This window comes from Setaria italica, chromosome IX, assembly GCF_000263155.2.
Source record: "Setaria italica strain Yugu1 chromosome IX, Setaria_italica_v2.0, whole genome shotgun sequence".
NCBI classification, from domain to species: Eukaryota; Viridiplantae; Streptophyta; class Magnoliopsida; order Poales; family Poaceae; genus Setaria; species Setaria italica.
In genome coordinates this window covers 50,200,106-50,220,824 of record NC_028458.1, presented here as the reverse complement: position 1 = coordinate 50,220,824, position 20,719 = coordinate 50,200,106, and the positions used below count along the sequence as shown (strand labels likewise).

The following is a 20,719-nucleotide window of genomic DNA, read 5'->3' as shown; positions in this document are numbered from 1 at the left end:
CGCCGCCTGGACCGGCGATAAGGCCCTACCGTCGCCTGGGCCGGCGGTAAGGACCTAGCCTCCTGCACCGCTGCGGTACGACCAGCGCGCGGGTGGTAAGGGTCCTTACCGCCGCCTGGGCCGGCGGGGTTCCCCTATAAACCCCCCGCAGCCAGGTCTCAAGCCTTCCACCTCTTGAGCCAGACCTGTTGTTTTTGAGAGGAGAACCAGAGAGGGAGAGAAGGAAATTTTTGCAAAAATATATAGTCGGATGAAAAAATTGCAAATCTAAGCTATTACCACCGGCTGGGCCGGCGATAAAGCCTAGCAGGAAGGCGCTGACACCGCGGACATGTGTCCTTACCGCCGCCTGGGCCGGCGATAAGGTCCTACCGCCGTCTGGGCCGGCGGTAAGGACCTAGCCTCCTGCACCGCTGCGGTACGACCAGCGGGCGGGCGGTAAGGGTCCTTACCGCCGCCTGGGCCGGTGATAAGGCCCCTTACCGCCACCTGGGCTGGCGGGGGTTCCCTCTATAAAACCCCCCGCAGCCAGGCCTCAAGCCTCCCAACTCTTGAGCCAGACCTGTTGTTTTTGAGAGGAGAACCAGAGAGGGAGAGAAGGGAAGGAAGAAAGAAAGAGAGGAAAGAAGGGGAAGAAGCCTCCTAGTCATCAGGTAAGTTTTTCAATGTCGTAGTATAGTAGATCTAGAAATATCTTGTGCTTTTAGATGCTAAAAATCTAGCTTAGTTTGTACAGTAGATTCGGTTTTTAGTTCATAGTTTAGTATTTAGATTTAGAAGTATTTAGTAGTATAGTTTCATAAAATTTTAATATTTTTATTATACAACCTTAGGATGCCAAAGTGTGAAAAAGCTAGGAAACCAAGGTGTGCGTCTCCGGCCGCCACCGGTTCAGCAGAGGTGCTAGCAGTGACATGTCGAACTGCAACCGTGTGGGTCTCTTGCCGCCACGTCGCGCTGAACTGTCGACCATGTCGCCCTCCACAAGCCTAGCCACAGGGAGAAGGTCCGGCACACTCAACCTGTACCACAGAAAAAATTAATTAGTTTACACAAATTAATCGTTGAACTTAACACACAAGTATTACTAAGTATGATGTACCTCGGGATCCAACGTCGGTCGATCGGCATGGTCACAAGCGGGATATGAGCTCGAAACGTGCTTAGGGTGGTACCAACTACGGCTGACTGGAACAACCTGTGTTGGCTGTCCAAGGCAGGGTCGAGCAACTCAGGGATCTGGTACCCCTATGGACCTGGGTGCGCCGCCATACCTGCAACACAAGTATTGAAAGAAATAAAGAATTGAATATGTAAAGGAAATATAACATTGCATTACGTTACATTGCAAATAAATAGCATAATTTTACCGCACATACGAGTCATTAGAAATAGAAGGGTCCACGATAAATATTACAATACGTTATGTCCTTGTCCACAACAACAAATAAATATTACATTACATTACCTAAGGATCACAACTCAAGTTACAATAACACAACTCAAGATAGACAGTACATTACATTACTAGTTATTAGATGCAGCTTGGGTGCTCGCACTTTCATACGTCATTGTCGGGCAGTTCTTGTAGGTGTGACTGGTTTCGTGGCACTTGGAGCATAGACGGACATCAGGATCTGCTTCAGATTGATCCATGTCGTTACGGATACGCCTGTTCCCGCGTCGTCCCACTCCTTGGCACATTTTTGGATTAGGATCAGGAATGTAGCGGGCGGTATTCCCAGGATTATTGACAAAGTCTCCTAGTAAACGATATCCATAAACCTCGTTCCTCCAAGTTCGCCATATGGTTTCTTTGAGAAAATAGTCCGGCACGAAACGACGGGGTTGGAGGCCCCCCGCCTCAAAGCATGCAGCAATGATATGGGTGCAAGGCCTGTGAAGCAACCTTGGCTTGTGCCAAGAGCAAACACACCCTTCATTCCTGAGGATGCATTCATGTGTGTCTCTCTCGCGCCTCCCGCCCATTCGAACTTTGTCCCTGCAAACAACTTTGAATCGGCATTCCACGGCTCCTACTTCTTTCGCACGATGCAAATGAGCTTTCTTAATTGCTTCCTCCATGTACTCTGTCATCTTGTACCCAAATATTATGTAATTGTCGCAGATTGAGTTATCAGTCAATTGGTACTTTTCCCTGAAATATACTCCATGGTGCGGTAAAAGTAAAATTCCACAATACCAATAAGGGGTAGGCCACGAACACCGCGCAGGATCCAGTTGTAAATCTTAGCCAGGTTTGTCGTAATTATACCCCACCGTTTACCTCCGTCATTAAAGAGTAATGCCCATTTTTTCTTCGGTTCATTCTCAATTCACTGTGAGAAGGTCTTGATGGATCGTCCCCGTCTTCGCCTGACATTTGGATCTTCGAGCCCAACGTCCTCCAGAGACACAGGTTGGTCAGCCTCACTATTGACCGCCCTCTTCGCTAGTTCCTCGCATTGCTTCTTTGTGAAGTCCTCAAGTTTCTTCCACAGTAGGTTGAACTTCCTCTCCTGATTCTAACCGCACAGATGCTTGAATAATTTCATAAGGGTCTTGTTCTTGAATTGGTTGTGCAAGTTCGCACCCATATGCCTCATGTACCACCTATTCTTCAAGTCCGGCCATATCGGCGTCCTGAAACGCTCTTGACTTCCATTCTGTAGGTCGTCGATTGCTTGTATAATGACTTTGTGCCGATCATGAATGAGACAGACCCCCTCGATGTCCAACACAAGCATGTTCTTCACCCTCTCGAGGAACTAGTACCAGCTATCTCCAGACTCCTTCTCCACAAAAGCGATTGCAAACGGCAACACTTGATTGTTGCCATCGGTCCCAATAGCTGTCAATATTGTCCTTTGTACCTTCCAGTCAGAAAGGTGTCATCAATGCAAATGACTGGTCGACAAAGCCGGAAAGCTTGAATGCAAGGACCCAACGCAAGGAATGACCGCTGTAGGACCTATTTGCCTGGAAACTAAAAAACTGGATATGCTTTCAAGTCGTAGAAATTTCCAGGATTTCTCTGGCAAATAGTGTGCAACAAGGCAGGGAGGTTGTCGTAGGATGCTTCGAACGTACCCACTCCATCTCAAGCGCCTTCTGCTTAGCACGATAAGCTTTGTTGTAGCTGATCTTGTATTTGAACTTCTCCTCTATGGCACAGATAATGCACTTGGGCTCGAAGCTTGGATTCTCCACTATCTGAGAGTACATTAACTGAGCAACAAATTCAGCAGTGAGGTTGCGGTGTGTTTCTTCCAATTCAGCCAGCAAGCATTGGTGCTCAACCACTATAATCCTTTCCATTTACCCTTGTATGCATACACCCTAAATGGACAATCATTTCGCACACATTGGACATCATACACCTTCGGACTACTCTTTTCCACCCTGAACTGACACTGCAAACACAAAGTGGACCATCTCTTAATAGTCACCTTCACTTCATCCCCACTTTGGTACACAACCCCCACGCATGCCTCATTCTCCCTGTACTCCCAAGGAATATTTTCCCCAATATTGACCCGTAGGGCGGAATGGTCGTAATTTGACCAATTTCGCGGTACAGGATAATCATCTTCTTCATTGGACGAGTACTCATCCACGACACAATTGGCATCCCCTCCTTCCATCTCCATCTGCTCTACTAACTCAGGAATTTCTTCCCTCCATCAGCCTCTCCATTTGGTTCCCGAGATGCTACATCATGTTCTGCATCTCCACCTTCTTGTTCTTTGTAATCAAGTTCTTCGTTTCCACCTGCATTACTCTGCACATCTTCTTCCGCTTCAACTTTATCACCTCCGACTTGTTCTTCAATATGAGTGCTAGATCCACCCTTCATGAAAAATTGGACATACCATATGATTGGTAAACCTCTTCTCGTGCAACCATTTATATAAGCCCGATAACTCAGAGTTTTTTCAAGCGGAACCAACTCCCAAAAGTTTATGTCGGGTGTTTTTTCACTACAACCCTCACAGACACATCCGCTTGATCTCTGTCAACATCTAAGTCCCTACAAAGCAACTTGCATATGCCCTCCCAAGTTCTCTCTCGTGCTCTTGGAACACACTTGGTGAAACAGGGAAATCCACTCAAATCTACCCCTTCTGGACCATATCTAACCTCCCCCAGCCCATAGTACACTTGAATATTTACACTATCCGACATGCCTGGCAACATACATAAAACGGGCAATCCAAATTAATCTCAGCACTATACATAAGTTAACTGCAATAACAACCTCAATTGAATAAACAAATAATTATGTAACATTAAACCAAGCTTGCTAACTAACTTTATCACAGCCATGCACCACAACAAATAAATCTAATAATATTACTGAAAAACTATATTGTAATACCTAACAAAAAATCATAATTTACTAACTACATTTATCACAGTGATTTACCGAACAAACAAATCTAATATTGTTACCGAAAAACTATATTCAAATACCTAACCAAAAAATCATAATTCACTAACTAGGTTTATCATAGTCATTTACCAGAACAAACAAATCTAATATTGTTACCTAAAAACTACAATATAATACCTAACCAAAATATCAAAATTTACTGACTACATTTATCATACGCATTTACCATAACAAATAAATCTAATAATGCTGACTTTATTTTACTGTATAAGTTAAATAAGTTATACTAACTAAGCTACATTTTTCTATATCTAAATATAGCTAAAAGTTTCTAAGTCTAGATCTAGATCCACTGTTATTTTTAAATCTAGATCTACTAATATTTCTAGATCTACTAATATTTCTAAATCTCTGATCTACTAATATTTTTTAAATCTAGATCTAAACTAAACTAAACTAAAGTAAACTTAACTAAATTACGAGATTAAAAAGATTTGCCTGAGAAAGACAGAAGAAATTCCTTCCCTCTTCTCCCTCCTCCTCCTCCTCTCTTCCCTCCTCCTCCTCCCGCTTTCTTTCTTTTTTTCTTCCCTCCTCCTCCTCTCCTCTCTTTCTGTTTTTTCTTCCCTCCTTTCCTCTTTCTCTTATGTGGCTCGCGCTTCCTGGCGCTCGGTCTAGCTTGCACTGGTGCAGGGGGAGGGGAGGGGCGCGGGCGGCGTTTACAGGGGCGACGGTCTCCGGCTCAGGAGGCGGAAAGGGCGTTATCGCTGGCTGGGCCGGCGACAATGCCTCGAATCACGCGTGGCAGTTACGGCGCCTGCTGACCGTTGGGCGGGAGGGCCTTACCGCCGCAGGCCTTATCGCCGGCCCAGCCGGCGGCAATAGCCTAGATTTGCAATTTTTTTATCCGACTATATATTTCTGCAAAATCAAATAAAAAATAAAAAAATTCAGCTAAGCGAAACGGAGCCCATTATGGCCGACGCTACTCGAGCAATGCCAGGGCTTTGCCGTTGCCGGAATAATAAAAAAATCTTTAATAACAGGAAAAAGATAAAGCAAGAAAAAAAAAACGAAAAGACAGCAATTTCCCAACTGTACTACTAAAACCCCTCCCGCCGCGCCTCCACCAGAGCACGAGCCGACCGCACCTCCAAATCGATAGGGTTTTTGCTCTCCCCCCTAGCCCGCCGCCGCCTCCTCCGCCGGCGCCGCCGATCGCGGTAAAAGGGAGGCTCAAGGCGGCGGCAACAGGCGGGAGAAATGGCGCAGTCGCTGGAGCTACTGCTGATCCAGTTCCTGATGCCGGACAACGACGCGCGTCGGCAGGCGGAGGAGCAGATCCGGCGGCTGGCGCGCGACCCGCAGGTGGTCCCGGCGCTCGTCCACCACCTCCGCACGGCCAAGACACCCAACGTCCGCCAGCTCGCCGCCGTGCTACTCCGCAAGAAGATCACCTCCCACTGGCCCAAGCTTCACCCGGACTCCAAGGCGAACCTCAAGCAAGCGCTCATCGACTCAATCACGCTCGACCACAGGTCCTTTACTAACCACCCTTTCCCCAACCCCTTCTGCTTCCTTTTCCGTATGTCTGTCTTAGAATTTGCTGCTTTAAATTCACTTGAGTTTCACGTTTGTGCTGCCTAAGGGACTGTTGATTGTGTGTTCAACTGATGAATTCGTGCTGATTATGGAATTGAATCGAGATTACGCTTAGGCTTTTAGCAAACCTTCCTGTTTGGGCGGCCATTGTAAGATAAAGTTTTGATGTTTATATTGGGACCGCAGTTGCTCGAATAGTTTTATATGCCAATTGAGTGGACATCCTGCTTGTGCTTCACCAATTCTGGACGAGTATTAAGTATATATTACAATCTGCCCAAGATATTCTCGATTTTTCCTCATGACAGTATACTTTCCGCTGAAGTAAACTAATTTATGGTTGCTCTAGAGCTGGTTGATGCAGGCCGTGCTTTGTTCAATGGATTACATTAGATAATCCATTTTGGTCAAGTTATGGTAACTGATACAGCTATTCGATAACCGTCCATTTCTGGTTACTGAAAGTCTAGAGTGAAAGCTGCTTAATTCTTGTTAGTGACACATCTTGTATTACAACCCGCAACTTGCAATCTCGCAGAAATCCGTTTGTAAGAGTTTAGACATGAAATAACTGACAAGTGGAAGCAAAGGATGAAGGGTTTGAGATCTTTTGTTGTGAATATTTCTGCATTCTTAAAACTCTTCATACCTCATTCAATGGCATTGAATCGTTGTGTACTCTTCCACTGTAGACATAAAAAATACCCCATTGAGCCAATGAAATGCAATTCAGAGGAAAACCCCATAAAGTGTCAAATGCTGTAGAATTTATTCTCTGAAACTATACTTTGCATTACCCATTTTGACACTTAGATTCACGAGTACATACATGTAAATTGTTAAATTCACACTTCTAAATTTGCATGGAATGAGTATTGATCAGTTTTGAGTTTTTGACCATTAATTGGCAACCTGTGACTGGATCTGGTAGGTGCACATCTCTAGAACAGTTGAAATTAATCAGAACCTGATGAGGTCCATAACATATCATTGTTTTCATGGAGACCATGGTCACAATGCAAGTCTCATCATAGGGTGCAAATGTTTGCAGATAAAATATCTTCTGTTTTTGATCTGCCTTATAGTTTCTTTTTTTTGTTCAGATGTGCTAAGATCAGAGTTCTCTATTTCTTTTTTATGCAGCCATCCTGTAAGGCGAGCTAGTGCAAATGTCGTGAGCATTATAGCTAAGTATGCTATCCCTGCAGGAGAGTGGCCAGACCTGTTACCTTTCCTTTTCCAATGCAGCCAAAGTCCACAGGAAGATCATAGAGAAGTAAGTCTACCTTAGTGAAGGGATGTATATGTATTCGTATGGAAAATGAATGTACAATGCATTGTGCTTTCCATATATTAGATGAATTTTAAATGCCACACATAACAAAATCCTATTTGCATTGTCATTTTCTTCTATTAGTTGTAGGTTTCTGAATTTTACCACATCAATGGCTAAACTAAAAGTATATCTTTTGGTATCTTGACATCATATCAGCAGCATATTGGCTTTCACAATTGCTTGCTGTGCACATTAGTCTATTAGAAAGGCTAAATCCGAGATAAGTAATCACTTGAACTTAAGGGCTAAATGGTCTGTAGTACTGACTACTGATTTTTTGTGTCTGCTTAAAATCCTCTGTTTCCTTTAAACATCCATTTTGTTTTTGCCTGCTGGTTAGCAACACAAACAAATATTGGAAGTCACACTGTTGATACACATGCGAAACCTAATTTGACATCATACCATAATGTTTGTATTCATAGAAGTTTCTACTTGCTGTTCACTTCCCATTTGCTTTGTCTATGTTTGTGTTGATGGGCTACTGAGGTCATAGCATTAATTAATGCTCTCTCATTCAGATAATGCATTTGCTAGTATTAGTTATTCTTTTGAGCTTACTAATATGTACTGGTATGGGCCAACCATTTTTAAGCCATGTATGGTAATTTTGTTTGTTAGTAACATTTTTACATTATCAAAAGTTGACTGTACAGGAAGCTAACTGCTACTGTTATCTATGCAAACAAAAAATTAATGCTGACTGTCTCAATGGTTTGCTACCATTATTTTCTTTGCAGGTGGCTTTGATTCTTTTCAGCTCCCTTACCGAAACCATTGGGGCTACTTTTCAGTCTCATCTGAATGATTTGCAACCTGTTTTGCTGAAATGTCTGCAAGACGAGACTAGCTCTCGAGTCAGAATTGCAGCACTAAAGTATGGCTAAATTTGGTGACCAAAAGCTCAGTGCAAACAAAATATCTGACCAAATTTTGCTGTGAATAAACTACTTTGTTTTTTCTCTATGTGCAACAGGGCTGTCGGATCTTTCATAGAATATGTCAATGATGGAGGTGACATTGTAAGTTTTGCTTGTCAGCTGTGATTTTCTTAGGAGTTTGTCTATTTAGTGTTGAAAATGCTCAGTTTTTTTATTATTCTAATTGGTCCTCTTATTTGTAATAATTTGTTTCTTATTTAAACCTGCTTTTTGTTTACAGCAACTGGTACTTTTGTATTTTTCTAAGTGTTTGCTATTTTGTTTGCGTACCTTAATAATAAGGTTTCTCTCATGTGTTTATCATATCATAGGCTTTAACTCATTGCTAAATGCTAATCCTTAACGCAAAACTTTATGCCAACAAACATATTTGCAAAACAAAACTTGTTCCCTGAGATTAGTGCAGTTCCACCAAGCTATATATTACCATACTGCCAAAGAGAATAAAACTACATATTTTGAGTAGTTCCTGTACTGTACCTTTTGTTCTGTTGCATATTAAGTCATGTCATTTATTGAAGCTTGGGACAAATTATATTGGATGATTTGCAGATCCACATGATATTCTTTCCGAGTCAGTGAGAAAATATGAAATAATTCATGCTACGTACAATATGACCATAGTTACTGTGTACAGATAGTATTTTCCTAGAACTGTGTGCTTGTTTTAGGTGTATAAGTGTTGTTTGCATCCTTCACATTCTGCTTGCATTGTGCAATTTGGTTTCATGTTTGATCTTGCATTGCTGCTAGCTAATGTGGTGGTCATGTGTGTCTACATGTTTTAGGTAAAAATGTTTCGGGACTTTGTTCCCAGTATTTTGAATGTATCAAGGCAATGTCTTGCTAATGGTGAGGAAGATGTTGCTTCCATCGCGTTTGAAATTTTTGATGAACTAATTGAATCTCCTGCACCACTCCTTGGGGACTCTGTGAGGTCAATTGTACAATTCTCGCTGGAAGTGTCTGCAAACCAGGATCTGGAAATAAATATAAGGCAGCAGGTTTTGATCTGCCCTTAGCATCCTCTAATTTGTATCCATCTGATTTAGAGATTAATAACTTGTTACAAATGATTGTTGCAGGCTATCCAGATAGTTTCTTGGCTCGCAAAGTTTAAAGCATCTTTCTTGAAGAAGCACAAGTTGGTTGTACCTATCCTGCAAGTTATGTGCCCTTTGCTTACAGAAACAGCTAATGAAGATGAAGATTCTGATCTAGCAGCAGATCGTTCCGCTGCCGAAGTTATAGATACAATGGCTATCAACTTACCGAGACACGTTCTTGCACCAGTTCTTGAGTTTGCTTCTGTGAGCTTTCATCACACTAACCCGAAGTATCGCGAGGCTGCTGTGACATCACTGGGTGTTATCTCAGAGGGTTGTTGCGAGCATCTGAAAGATAAGTTGGAAGATTGTCTGAAAATTGTCTTGGAAGCTTTAAAGGATCAAGAGCAAATGGTTAGAGGTGCTGCATCTTTTGCTCTTGGTCAGTTTGCTGAACACTTGCAGCCAGAAATTTTATCTCATTATGCAAACGTACTTCCATGCATCCTAAATGCTCTTGAAGACCCATCAGATGAAGTTAAGGTAAACGACAATTGTTGATGATGTTTCCTTTTTTAAATGGGCAGCAACCTTTTCCATAATACTTTCTTCGATGATAAATTTCTAAACATAATAAATTAATGTATTTGTTGTTGCAGGAGAAATCATATTATGCCCTTGCAGCATTTTGTGAGGACATGGGTGAAGATATCCTGCCATATCTAGATCCCTTGATATGCAGATTGGTTATGTCTTTGCAGAGCAGTCCCCGGAACCTGCAAGAGACATGCATGGTGTGTGTAGTAATAAATAGTATTAAATTAGCTCTATTTTGGAAATATGATAACAATTTCCCCTAAAATCATCAATCATTTTGACAATAATGATATTTTCTGCAGTCTGCAATTGGCTCGGTGGCCGCTGCTGCAGAGCAGGCCTTTACCCCGTATGCAGAAAAGGTCCTTGAAATGATGAAAGGTTTTATGGTGCTCACTAATGATGAAGATTTGTGTGCAAGAGCTAGGGCTACTGAGGTTGTTGGGATAGTAGCAATGGCAGTTGGCAGAGCAAGAGTTGAAGCGATACTGCCTCCTTTTATTGAGGCTGCTATTTCTGTGAGTTGTGGTTCCAGTACCTTCAGATGCTTCAGTGTTAGTGCAATTCCTTATGCTCTTCGTACTTGGCTACTTGCAGGGTTTTGGATTGGATTACAGTGAACTTAGAGAATATACTCATGGTTTTTTTAGCAATGTTGCTGAGATTTTGGGTGATAATTTTACACAGGTAATAAGGGAAACTTTTTGAGCAAAATTTTAATTTCTATTCAATTTCTGATTGATGTTTATATTTATCGAAATGAGCTGTTGCACATTGCAGTATCTTCCTCACGTTGTACCTCTCGTATTTTCTTCGTGCAACTTGGATGATGGTTCTGCTGTGGACATTGATGATGCTGATAGTGTTGAAAATGGATTTGGCGGTGTTTCTTCTGATGAGGATAACGATGAGCCAAGAGTTAGAAATATCAGCGTGAGGACTGGGGTATTAGATGAGAAAGCTGCTGCAACACAGGCTATTGGTTTTTTTGCACTACACACGAAGAGTGCCTATGCTCCGTATCCTTGAAAAGGGCTAAGATGGTGCTCTAGTCAAAATTTCACCTTTCAAAACTTCCTTAACTGACACTAGGTATCTGGAGGAGTCGCTGAAGATTTTAATCAGGCACAGTGGGTATTTCCACGAAGATCTGAGGCTCCAGGCAGTTATTTCTTTGAAACGTAATTTATTCCCTACTTCTGATAGATGCATTTTCACTAGCTTTTGTTTCCATTGTTTCTGTACTGTTAGCATTATGGAAATTTCATTGTCAGGCTAAGTGATTCAACAAAAAAAAATGGTGGTCACTTAATTTGTAACTGTAAGAGATCAAATAGTCATAAAAATATAGCGCGCGAAATTTAATGTATTAAACACATTCTGCACTATGTGAAAGTTAGATTTTAATAGGAAAAAATACAGGGTGAAAAGGAGCAGATAATCCAGTGTAGTATAGCGTTTTAAATGATGTATTTTATAGTCTGTAGTGAGGTTTCCTTTAATGTCTGCCAGCAGGATCATTTCAGTTTGAAACACCAAAAAATAACAAAACATTAGGTACACTCACATTCTCACCCAATGGCAGTGCAATCCTAGGCATGTACAGTATGAGTGTTACCATAGGCAGGGACCAAATATTTTTACATGCCAATTACAAGGAAACATATTAATGCTGCATGACAATGATTTTGCATAGAATGCAAGTATGTTGATCAATTTGAAGCGTAAGTACTTCATAACTTATCATTAGTATGGGCATGCATACTTCTTTTTACACATTATTGGTTAATGTTATTTTATTGGACTGATCCAGAAAATATGTGATTTTATGATTTTATTAGCAGTTACAGTGTTATCCCTTCTTGCAGATATTCTAACTGCAGTTAGGGCAATACCACCTACACATGCTGTAAGTATTCTGTTGTGCTAAATATTTGTATGCTAGACTGCTAGTTCCTCTGCCCCTTCCAATTAAAAGATGATTGTTTTTTGCACCATGCAGGATGTACTAGAGAAACAGAAGGATGTCCTTGGTAAATGCTGGATATATATTACCATAAATTTTAAGTTCATTTGTTTGTATGTGATATCAAATAACCATGCTGCGGTTGCTTTCTCAGATACTGTTCTGAACATCTACATCAAGACCATGACAGAGGATGATGACAAAGAGGTAGTTGCACAAGCTTGCATGAGTGTAGCGGACATCGTGAAGGACTGTGGTTTCGCTGCAATTGAACCTTGTAAGCTGCACATGTCCAGTACTAGTTGGCCTCAAAATACTAGGTTGTGTTGTTAAAAAAACATTTCCATACTTTGTTTCAGACATGCTAAGGTTTGCTGAGGCAACACTGGTTCTTTTGCGTCAAGAATCAAGCTGTCAGCAAGTAGAGTCAGATGGTGAGGATGATGGTGACATTGATCATGACGAAGTCCTCATGGATGCAGTTTCAGATCTATTGCCTGCTTTTGCAAAAGTGATGGGATCTTATTTTGATCCTATCTTTGCAAAATTGTTTGATCCATTGATGAAATTTGCTGTATGTTACTACCCCCTTCTCTATGCACACATGTTCCATATTCCCATTGTTCAACATCATTGATTAAATAATGCCCTTCCAGTACTATATTTTTGAAATGTATGGTAGTCTTGTATTTGTCTTTCGAAATTTGAAAGTATTTCCTGGCATAAATGCAGAAATCTCCCCATCCTCCCCAAGATAAGACTATGGTTGTTGCAACCTTAGCTGAGGTTGCTCAGGAAATGGGTGCTCCAATTTCTGCTTATGTTGATGTACGTTTCTAGCATTCTTGAAATTTGTGAAACTTCATTATTTCAATAGCCCTATTCATGCTTCTTCATTTGGATTCTTCTTCAGAAGATAATGCCTTTGGTGTTGAAAGAGCTTGCATCATCTGATGCTACTAATAGGAGAAATGCTGCTTTTTGTGTTGGTGAGATATGCAAGAATGGGGGTGCTGCAGCACTAAAGTATGTATTAAATTTTGCTAGAATTATCATATTTCATATCCTGCCTTAAACACCTGACCATCTTTGGACACTTCTGCCTTGCGCTTTGCTAGTATGAGAATTACTCTTGCTTAAGATATAATGTGCATTAGTAATAAAAAGAAGACATAGTGTGCATTGTTTTTCTTATGTTTGGAAAAGCTAGCCGATGAAATCTAATGAAAAATATTTTACTATTTTAATTGCTCAGGTCCAGCATTTTTCTTATAGAAACAGAAGGGAAGTCTGTATCATGTTCACTATATCCATATTCCATATGTTAGATTAATCCGTCAGCAAGTGAGAGCAGTTGATTAGAATTATCGTTGCCTCTAATCCTTTTCAATTGCCATAGCATCTGAATTATGAATCGGCTGCATGACCCATAGGTTGTTCTAGGTTCTCTTTCATGAGTGGAGGCAGTAACCATGACGTGTCAAGATGGACGGTCTAAATGACCAAGAGAGCAAACAAATTTTCTTTTTTTTTTCCCCTCTAGAGAATAGCTGCCAAGAGTTTGCTGATAATGAACACCGTTGATAGATGTAAAGTGCTTTGACAATACTAAACTGTTGGATGAGGACAGCTAAAAATCGTGCATATTTTGCACAGTTCTATTTTACAGTTTCCAAATGAATTACTTAATATCTCAGATTACTAATTAGAATCCAGCAAACCTGAAAAGTTATGTTCCACCCTGTAAATTCATTTCTCACTAGTTCTGGTGGATCTTTATGCAGGTACTATGGGGATATACTTCGTTCTCTGCATAATCTATTTAGTAACTCAGAATCAGATGATGCCGTAAGAGATAATGCTGCTGGTGCTATTGCTAGGATGGTAATGGTGCAGCCTCAGTCAATACCTCTCAATCAGGTTTGGATGGCATTGTAGTTCGTATGTTTGGACAGCTTCATGTTTCAGATTTAAGAGCGTAACGAACACTTGATTCGCACTCTTATAGGTTCTTCCAGTGTTTATCAAAGCTTTGCCACTAAAAGAAGATCATGAAGAATCGATGCCTGTCTATAGTTGCATCTGCAGTTTATTATTATCATCACATCCCCAGGTGATTATTGAACAAGGAATCTATTACCGGTTTTTATCATGGGCTGAACCTAACTGCGTTACTGTTGCAGATCCTTCCTCTTGTGCCCGATGTGATACATGTCTTTGCCCAAGTGGTGGTATCCCCAGACGAGAGCGATGAAGTGAAAACAAATATCGGCAAGGCTGTTTCTCATTTGATATCTGTCTATGGCCAGCAAATGCAGCCTATACTGAGCGCTCTGCCACCAGCTCATGCGAACGCATTGGCAGCATTTGCCAGTAGAAGATGATCACAGAGAAGCAACATTTCTTCAGTTCTTTGTTCTGCTGTATTGTTTTGGTTTTGTCAAATGGTTGCCATTTTCTGAAGGCCATCTTTCGTCGAATCTGGTTAGGTGGATCGAACCAGATGGGATGTCTGCATCGGACATTGGTGCGAGTGAGCAGAATTTTTGTTTTCCTTTTTTTTTGGGAGTTAGTGCATTGGTGCTGTGTGTGCGGTTCATGGTGCCAATCCTTGGCCAACAACGCATTTGCTGAGTCTGCCTGTATTCAGGTTCCGGTTTTGGTTATTTATGCTTGGTTTCAAAATTCTTTACCGTGCTGTGCAATTCGTTGATTACTGTTGTATATAGAACAGTGTCCTTTTATATATAGAATATATATGGCTTTTGCAACTTTATCTGTCTACTTGGAAATTTTGTATTGTAGATATTGTTCATTCCACTTGTGTGATTATTCGTCCGGATTGCATAACCTTGTCGTGCCCAAGTTGGAAAAAAGGCGCTCCATTTGCCGCGAATAGAAAACTACGGGAGCCATCAAAGAAATCAAAAGAATCAAAACTTGTGGAAAGCTAAAGTGATCAGCCAGTGCAGCGCGAGCAGCGTGGCCATGCGCTCATCGACCCGTAGTGCAGCTGCGCTATGCCGGTTTGGGAAAGTTTTGATTCTTCTCGACGAAGGATTAGGCTGGGACGGGAGCATCGGTCGCCGTCCCTGTCCGCGAACCATCAGCTAGCTGCCCTGTTCCCTTTTGGATTAAGGTCGGTCGGTCGATCCATCGATCGTTCAGCAAAAGCCCGATCTAGTGCTAAAGCTCACGATCGATAATCCCATCAATCATTGGATCGATTGGTCCTTTCCTGTCTGCCCGCTCACCCCTGCCTTTTAGCCAAGATTTGCAACTGGCTCACACTAACCCTCTCTCCCTCTGTCTACTTTCACTAATCAACCTTTTGTTTTTCTAGAAAGTAGAGACTGTGGTCACTGCCAAGACCGGCCACGTACGTACTCGCGCAGGCCTCTAGCGAAGCCACTAATCACCACAGGCAAGGCAACCGCACGGCACCGATCTCGAGCCCGATCGGACGGCGGCGGCGCGCGGCCAACCCCGGGTTGACACGCACGGGGCGACAGCAGGACGACGCGGGCCGGCACGATCTCGGCCGGATCCGCGAGCCCCTGCCCGCCCAGGCGCCCCACTACCCCGCGAAAGCCTACGGCACCGCCATTTTTGGCATCCCCGCGCCTCGAGCCGGCCGCGGCCATGTGCGAGCGCGCGCGCGCTAGCCAGCCTCACCAGCCAAAGGCGCCTGGTGGCTACGCTACGCTGGCTTTCGACCGGCCGGCCGGCCGGTCGTCGAAACGTACGCGCTGGCCTTTCGCGTCAGATCAGCTGGCCCGCCCGGCTCGATCGGCGCGTGCACTTCCCTCGCGCCCCATTGGCCGGCTACCCGCAGGCAGGCAGCAGGCACGAGCTCGTGCACGTAGTAGCACGTACGTACTCCGTCTAGGCGCGGGGTGCACTGCATGCCATGCCATATGCTCGCGCGGTATAGCACTAGCAGCCTATAGCACGGTGCGTGATCGAGAGGCCGGGGGGAGACGAGAGAATCCTGAAGTGATATCATGAGCGGGAGCTACCTGTAGCCGGCCGGCCGGGCGCATGCCTCTTTTTAGGAGGGAGAGAGGGGCGCCTTTGTCCTGTGGGTAAGTACGTAGAACGTAGCACGGCGTGGCAAGGGGAGATAGGCTCTCGAGGTTCGAGGATAGAAAGGAGGAACTAGGAGGTGACAGCGTAGCAGCAGTGAGTGACGCTACTGCTTTGTACCAACCAACATATTTACATATTGTACTAGACTACTAGTACAGTATATATCTGGGTGGGTACGTATGGAGGCGCCGTACGTGGAAATCGCAGTGTATTCCTGCCTTAGCTCTCCGCCGGGCACGTCGGCTGCTCAGCGCAGCGGCGGCCGGCGGCGGCACAGGGCTGCAGCAGAGAATACCTGCCTAATTCGCACACGCACGTACCCTCCGATTCTCCATTCTCTCTTGGCTCTTGCACGTACGCCTGTCCCTCTTTACGCTACGTTTATCTGTTACTTTTACCGGCAAAGGAATTTCTTGGTCTCCGTTGAAGAGAAAGGTGGTGTTGTGACCTGTGTGTGTGTGCAATGTCCACTTCTGATCCCCGAGGCACCTTACAAGTTTACAACTTGCATGAACCATGCATTGCATGCGACTATATGCGATTGTGATTTGTGAACTTTACATTCGCCCCAGCCAGGGTCGAGTTTTTGCAAAGCCCAACTTGCCCGGCGTGTGCATCTTTAGACGAGACGACGGGCACGGGCCACGCCACTGCGTATACATGGACGCGGACGGATCGGAGCTAGCCGGCCTAGCACGATCCGACGGCGAACATGTCCTTTGGTCCAGAGAGGCCGGAGTAGGCACAGTAGCAGTAGCAGCTAGTGTCCAAGCTGGGGTGGGTGCATGCTATAATCCACAGGTTCCTATCAGGCCATGCATCAATCCATCAACCGGCGCAATCTATCTGTATGCCTGCCGACTAAAGTTATTCCATGGATGGAATGGCTCTAAAAGAAGCTAAGGTTCGTACGTACCTAACCTAACATTTTGTACGTTTTTTTCTGTGCTCGTGTCTCGTGTGTTGCATCGGTTCTATCAGCTCATTACGTCTAAACACTACACATTATCGACTTGTTTTCCGATGGCCGGGGAGACGAGGCCGGATCGCCACAGACGGATCTCTCCATCGACGTCGAACGAGGAGAAGCACACGAAGGCAACGGCACCGGCGACGTACGGGAGCAGCTAGGAAATCCATGGAGCGTCGGCGCGTCGCTGCTTTTGCTGTAGCAGATAGATGGCGAGATCTGGGCAGAAGCGGATCCGATGGCCCCAGGATCACGCCTGTCCTGGTAATGGCACGCAAGATTCGATGGCTTGCAATCCAAGAGGGATTCTGATGGCACTTGCCCGTGGATTTTCCGGTCCTGCATTCTGTGCACCGCCGGCCAGCGCCTGCGCTAGAGATAGGGGAATCCATCCGCGCGATCTCTCCCTCTCTCACTTTTTACCTTTTTCGCTAATGCACAGTTAAAAAAGTTACTGCTGGATTGAGCTTTCCTCTCAAACAAAGGCAACGGCAAACATGCGTGCATGCTGCGACTTGGACTGTGCAAGATTGGATCGGAATGATGGTTTTGTTGTCTCTCTCTTTTTCAAGAAAAAGGAAATACCGCCATTTGGATGCAAGTTGAAACACATGAATGGTGGTTGGATCAAGTACGACAAGCCTTTTCTTTTTTAAAAAAAAAATTGCGTCTCAGAGAGATGACAGGAAAACATCAATAATGATCGATCTCGCTGTTGTTTGTTTGTATGTTGTTTTCTCCAAAAGCGTAGGAATCTGAAGGAACTGGATATCATTGCAATTTGCCCGCTTTTTTCTTGGATCCATCCAATGATCCAAACAAACCCTGGATATATGTTGGCTCACCTAAATACTAATTTCCTATATTCATTCTCTTGTATTACTCTAGTAGAAAAAAAATCTTATCCAAACTTTGTTATCATCTCCTTTTTTTTAACGAATATACATGAGAGCTGCCCATTATTTTGATATAAAAGAAGTTAGACTCACAGACGTCACTACAACAAACAACAGCCACCATGACAATCACATGAAGATGCCAACTAAACTACCAACAACAACAAAGCATTTGAAAGCAATAAAAAAACTAACAAAGGAGGCAAACAAATCCCCACCAACAATGCCCCAAGGCATGGTCTTTCAGACTCATGATTGGCTCGAGAAGAAGGTCCATTGGCAACAATTCCTCCGTGAGTTATCCGCTCCGAGCTTTGCCGGAATCTTAGAACTGAAAGAGATGGATTCTACAACTGTATATGTTTTTTTTCTGAATCGATTCTAAATCTGTATGCACTTTATTCTTCCAGCCCAGCTGAAGGGGACAATGCACGGGAATAACCTCAACCGTGCGTGTTTGCTTGCTCCGCCTCCACTTGTTCGCTCACCTCCTGGCGGCGCCGGGGTTCGACACGTGGCACGAGCTGCCCCAAGCATGCATCAAGAACCTAACGAGAAAATAGCGTTTTCCTGGGACCCGATGATGGGACGATTATGGGAGACGGATATGTACAGGCGTGGATCGACATCTATCTCTGCAATCGATCGTAGATGTAGCTTTGTGACGAGGTGCTTACAAAGCTACAACGTACAAGTACTGAAGTACAGCCTCAAGAATGAAGGTTTCGAAACTGTATTTCTCGCTGAACCATTTCCCCTGGAAAAAGAAAGCAGAGAAAGTTCTGTATCTGAGAGTCTGACATATCCCGCCATCAGGAACCTGAAGATCTGAATGAACTGAATTTGTCAGCTTCAGAAGCTTGTAAGATGGCACTACACTACCAGTAGTACATACTAGAAAGTATTGACATGATTTTTTTTACATGAGTGAGGTTATTTGACGTTTCTACGTAGATGTTGAAAGCTGCCTACACTTGACAAAGTCACAAAAGGAGGACCGAGAGCTACAGCAGCACTGTAGCAGCCTTGGCGACGCTAACCTTTCGCTCGTGTTTTCGGGCTCCTCGTACGCTACTTTCACACCTACCCAAACGCGAGCGCGTACTTGCTGCCTAGTTGCACAGAAAAGCCGTGTCCGGCGGTTACCCGACGGGAGCACCGACTTGTCAAAAGCTGCTGTCCGTAGGCTCGTTGGCGATCTCTGGTTGGTCAGTTTCGCACCTCGTCGCTCTGTTTCCACACACACGTAATCCCGACTCCCTCGCCTCGTGGGCTGTGTTACGGGTGAAGGAGAAATCAAGTGCTTTCGTCGAGTGTTTTCGGCAATTCGATTACCGGGACAGAAAGGAGTGACATCACCGCATGAGCAAGCTAATGACGTCCTCCATCTAAGATACCGGCGTGAATGCGCGCCAGCTCGATCTTGTATTCGGTCGTAGCGTGCACCTCCTGATCTGACACGCGTCCGTGCACAATGTATGTGTAAGAACACACGAAACAAGCAAAACGGCCCGTTCGCTTCAGCTTATCAGCCACCAAATAGTATTTTTCTCTCACAACAAATCAGCCGTTTCAGCTTTTTAGCCGGCTTATAAGCTGAAGCGAAGAGGTCCAAAACTTTTTCCGTTGGTCCGATAAAACCACGGAGAGGCAAATGCGCGAGTAAGGCGAGGGGTCCTGTTGCCGTTCTCGGCTCAGGGCCTGGGCCTCCATCATGCCTATGATCCGATGCTCTCGGCACGCGGCACGCAGTTTGGGATGAGCTTCCGAAGTGCACAAGGAAGTTGCCTAGTTTGTATTCTCAAGAGAGGATATTATGCTAAATGCACGTAACCGCTGAGGACAACGCTTTTGACAGTTTTGGCAAGTCGAAACGGGTAGCCGAAGGCTGCACTAGCGCCACAACAAAACTTTGTGCGCGGCCGGGATACAGGAACCCTGTCCAAGCTCACGTTCGTTTTTCCGGTCCTCGTAGTGCGCCGATCGGAGCCGGCGACTAATCCAAGCGGCACGCGCACCGCACTTGTTCAAGGCTTCGATCAAGCCCCTTTGGCAGGAAGGCCGACCCGGCGCGCCCTAGCACGGTTCGCGAGCGGCCGTTGGCAACGCACCGAGCAATACACATGCACGCTCAGGCGCCACGGGCAGGCAACTTTTTTTTAAGCCTGGACACACAACGTAGTATCTCAATGTACACACAAACACACACTACACCCACACATGTTCCACGCACACTAAATCTACAAACTATACACACACAACGTCTTTTCGGATATCGACGAAGTCGTATAGCACTTCGTAGGTAACAGGCACGTCACAGTTATTATTGTGACTCCCGCGCATACATCCAAGATCTGCAGAATTAATTTTTAAGAATAAATCCCAATACAACACCCTCCCACTCGGGATCGAACCTAGGTGGGTGCACTCCCCACCGGGAGTAGCACCACTGCGCTACAATCGCGTCTGCACGGGCAGGCACGTTGCGCGACCCGCGCGCGCGTAGCCGTAGCCCGTTGTTCTAGAAACCGAAGAAGCTAGCGTAGCGGCTAGCGGCGCAACCACTACGCCACCGAACCCAACCCTCCTCCTTGTCCGTCCGTTCCACCTGTCACCCGCGTCCCCGCCGTTGTGTCCTCGGCGGGCTCGGCGCGGGCGCGGCACACGCGCCTCCCGCGGGATCCGCCGATGCGTCCTCGGCGGCTCGGCGCGGGCGCGCGGCACACGCGCCTCCCCGCGACTCCGCCGCATGGCAGCACGACACGCTCGCGCGCGGAGCAAGCCAAGCGCCCGGGCGGCCGGAGCTGGGGTGGCAGAGGCAGCGGCGCAGCGCTCGGCTAGCCGCAAGCGGCGGCACAGGAGGATTTCGCAGCGTGGCAGGGC

General features: G+C 44.8%; 1 protein-coding gene across 1 annotated transcript; it reads left to right on the top strand.

Annotated features, from left to right (window-relative positions):
• The first annotated feature begins 5,519 nt into the window (after positions 1–5,519).
• Positions 5,520–14,657, top strand: LOC101754592 (importin-4). The gene is made up of 20 exons (XM_004984656.3): positions 5,520–5,931; positions 7,139–7,271; positions 8,072–8,208; positions 8,308–8,353; positions 9,061–9,276; positions 9,358–9,861; positions 9,978–10,112; positions 10,218–10,433; positions 10,513–10,602; positions 10,696–10,934; positions 11,008–11,096; positions 11,784–11,824; positions 11,918–11,948; positions 12,036–12,158; positions 12,241–12,455; positions 12,614–12,709; positions 12,795–12,907; positions 13,666–13,801; positions 13,890–13,994; positions 14,065–14,657. The coding sequence occupies exons 1-20, from the start codon at positions 5,657–5,659 to the stop codon at positions 14,263–14,265; spliced, it is 3,141 nt and encodes a 1,046-aa protein (XP_004984713.1). The 5' UTR covers positions 5,520–5,656; the 3' UTR covers positions 14,266–14,657.
• Positions 14,658–20,719: the final 6,062 nt, after the last annotated feature.

Excerpts from the sequence above, each read along its gene's own strand:
- LOC101754592 (XM_004984656.3), top strand. The coding sequence starts at position 5,657 with ATGGCGCAGTCGCTGGAGCTACTGCTGATCCAGTTCCTGATGCCGGAC. Across the intron at positions 8,354-9,060 it reads TCAATGATGGAGGTGACATT|GTAAAAATGTTTCGGGACTT; the intron begins GTAAGTTTTGCT and ends TACATGTTTTAG. Across the intron at positions 12,456-12,613 it reads ATCCATTGATGAAATTTGCT|AAATCTCCCCATCCTCCCCA; the intron begins GTATGTTACTAC and ends GCATAAATGCAG.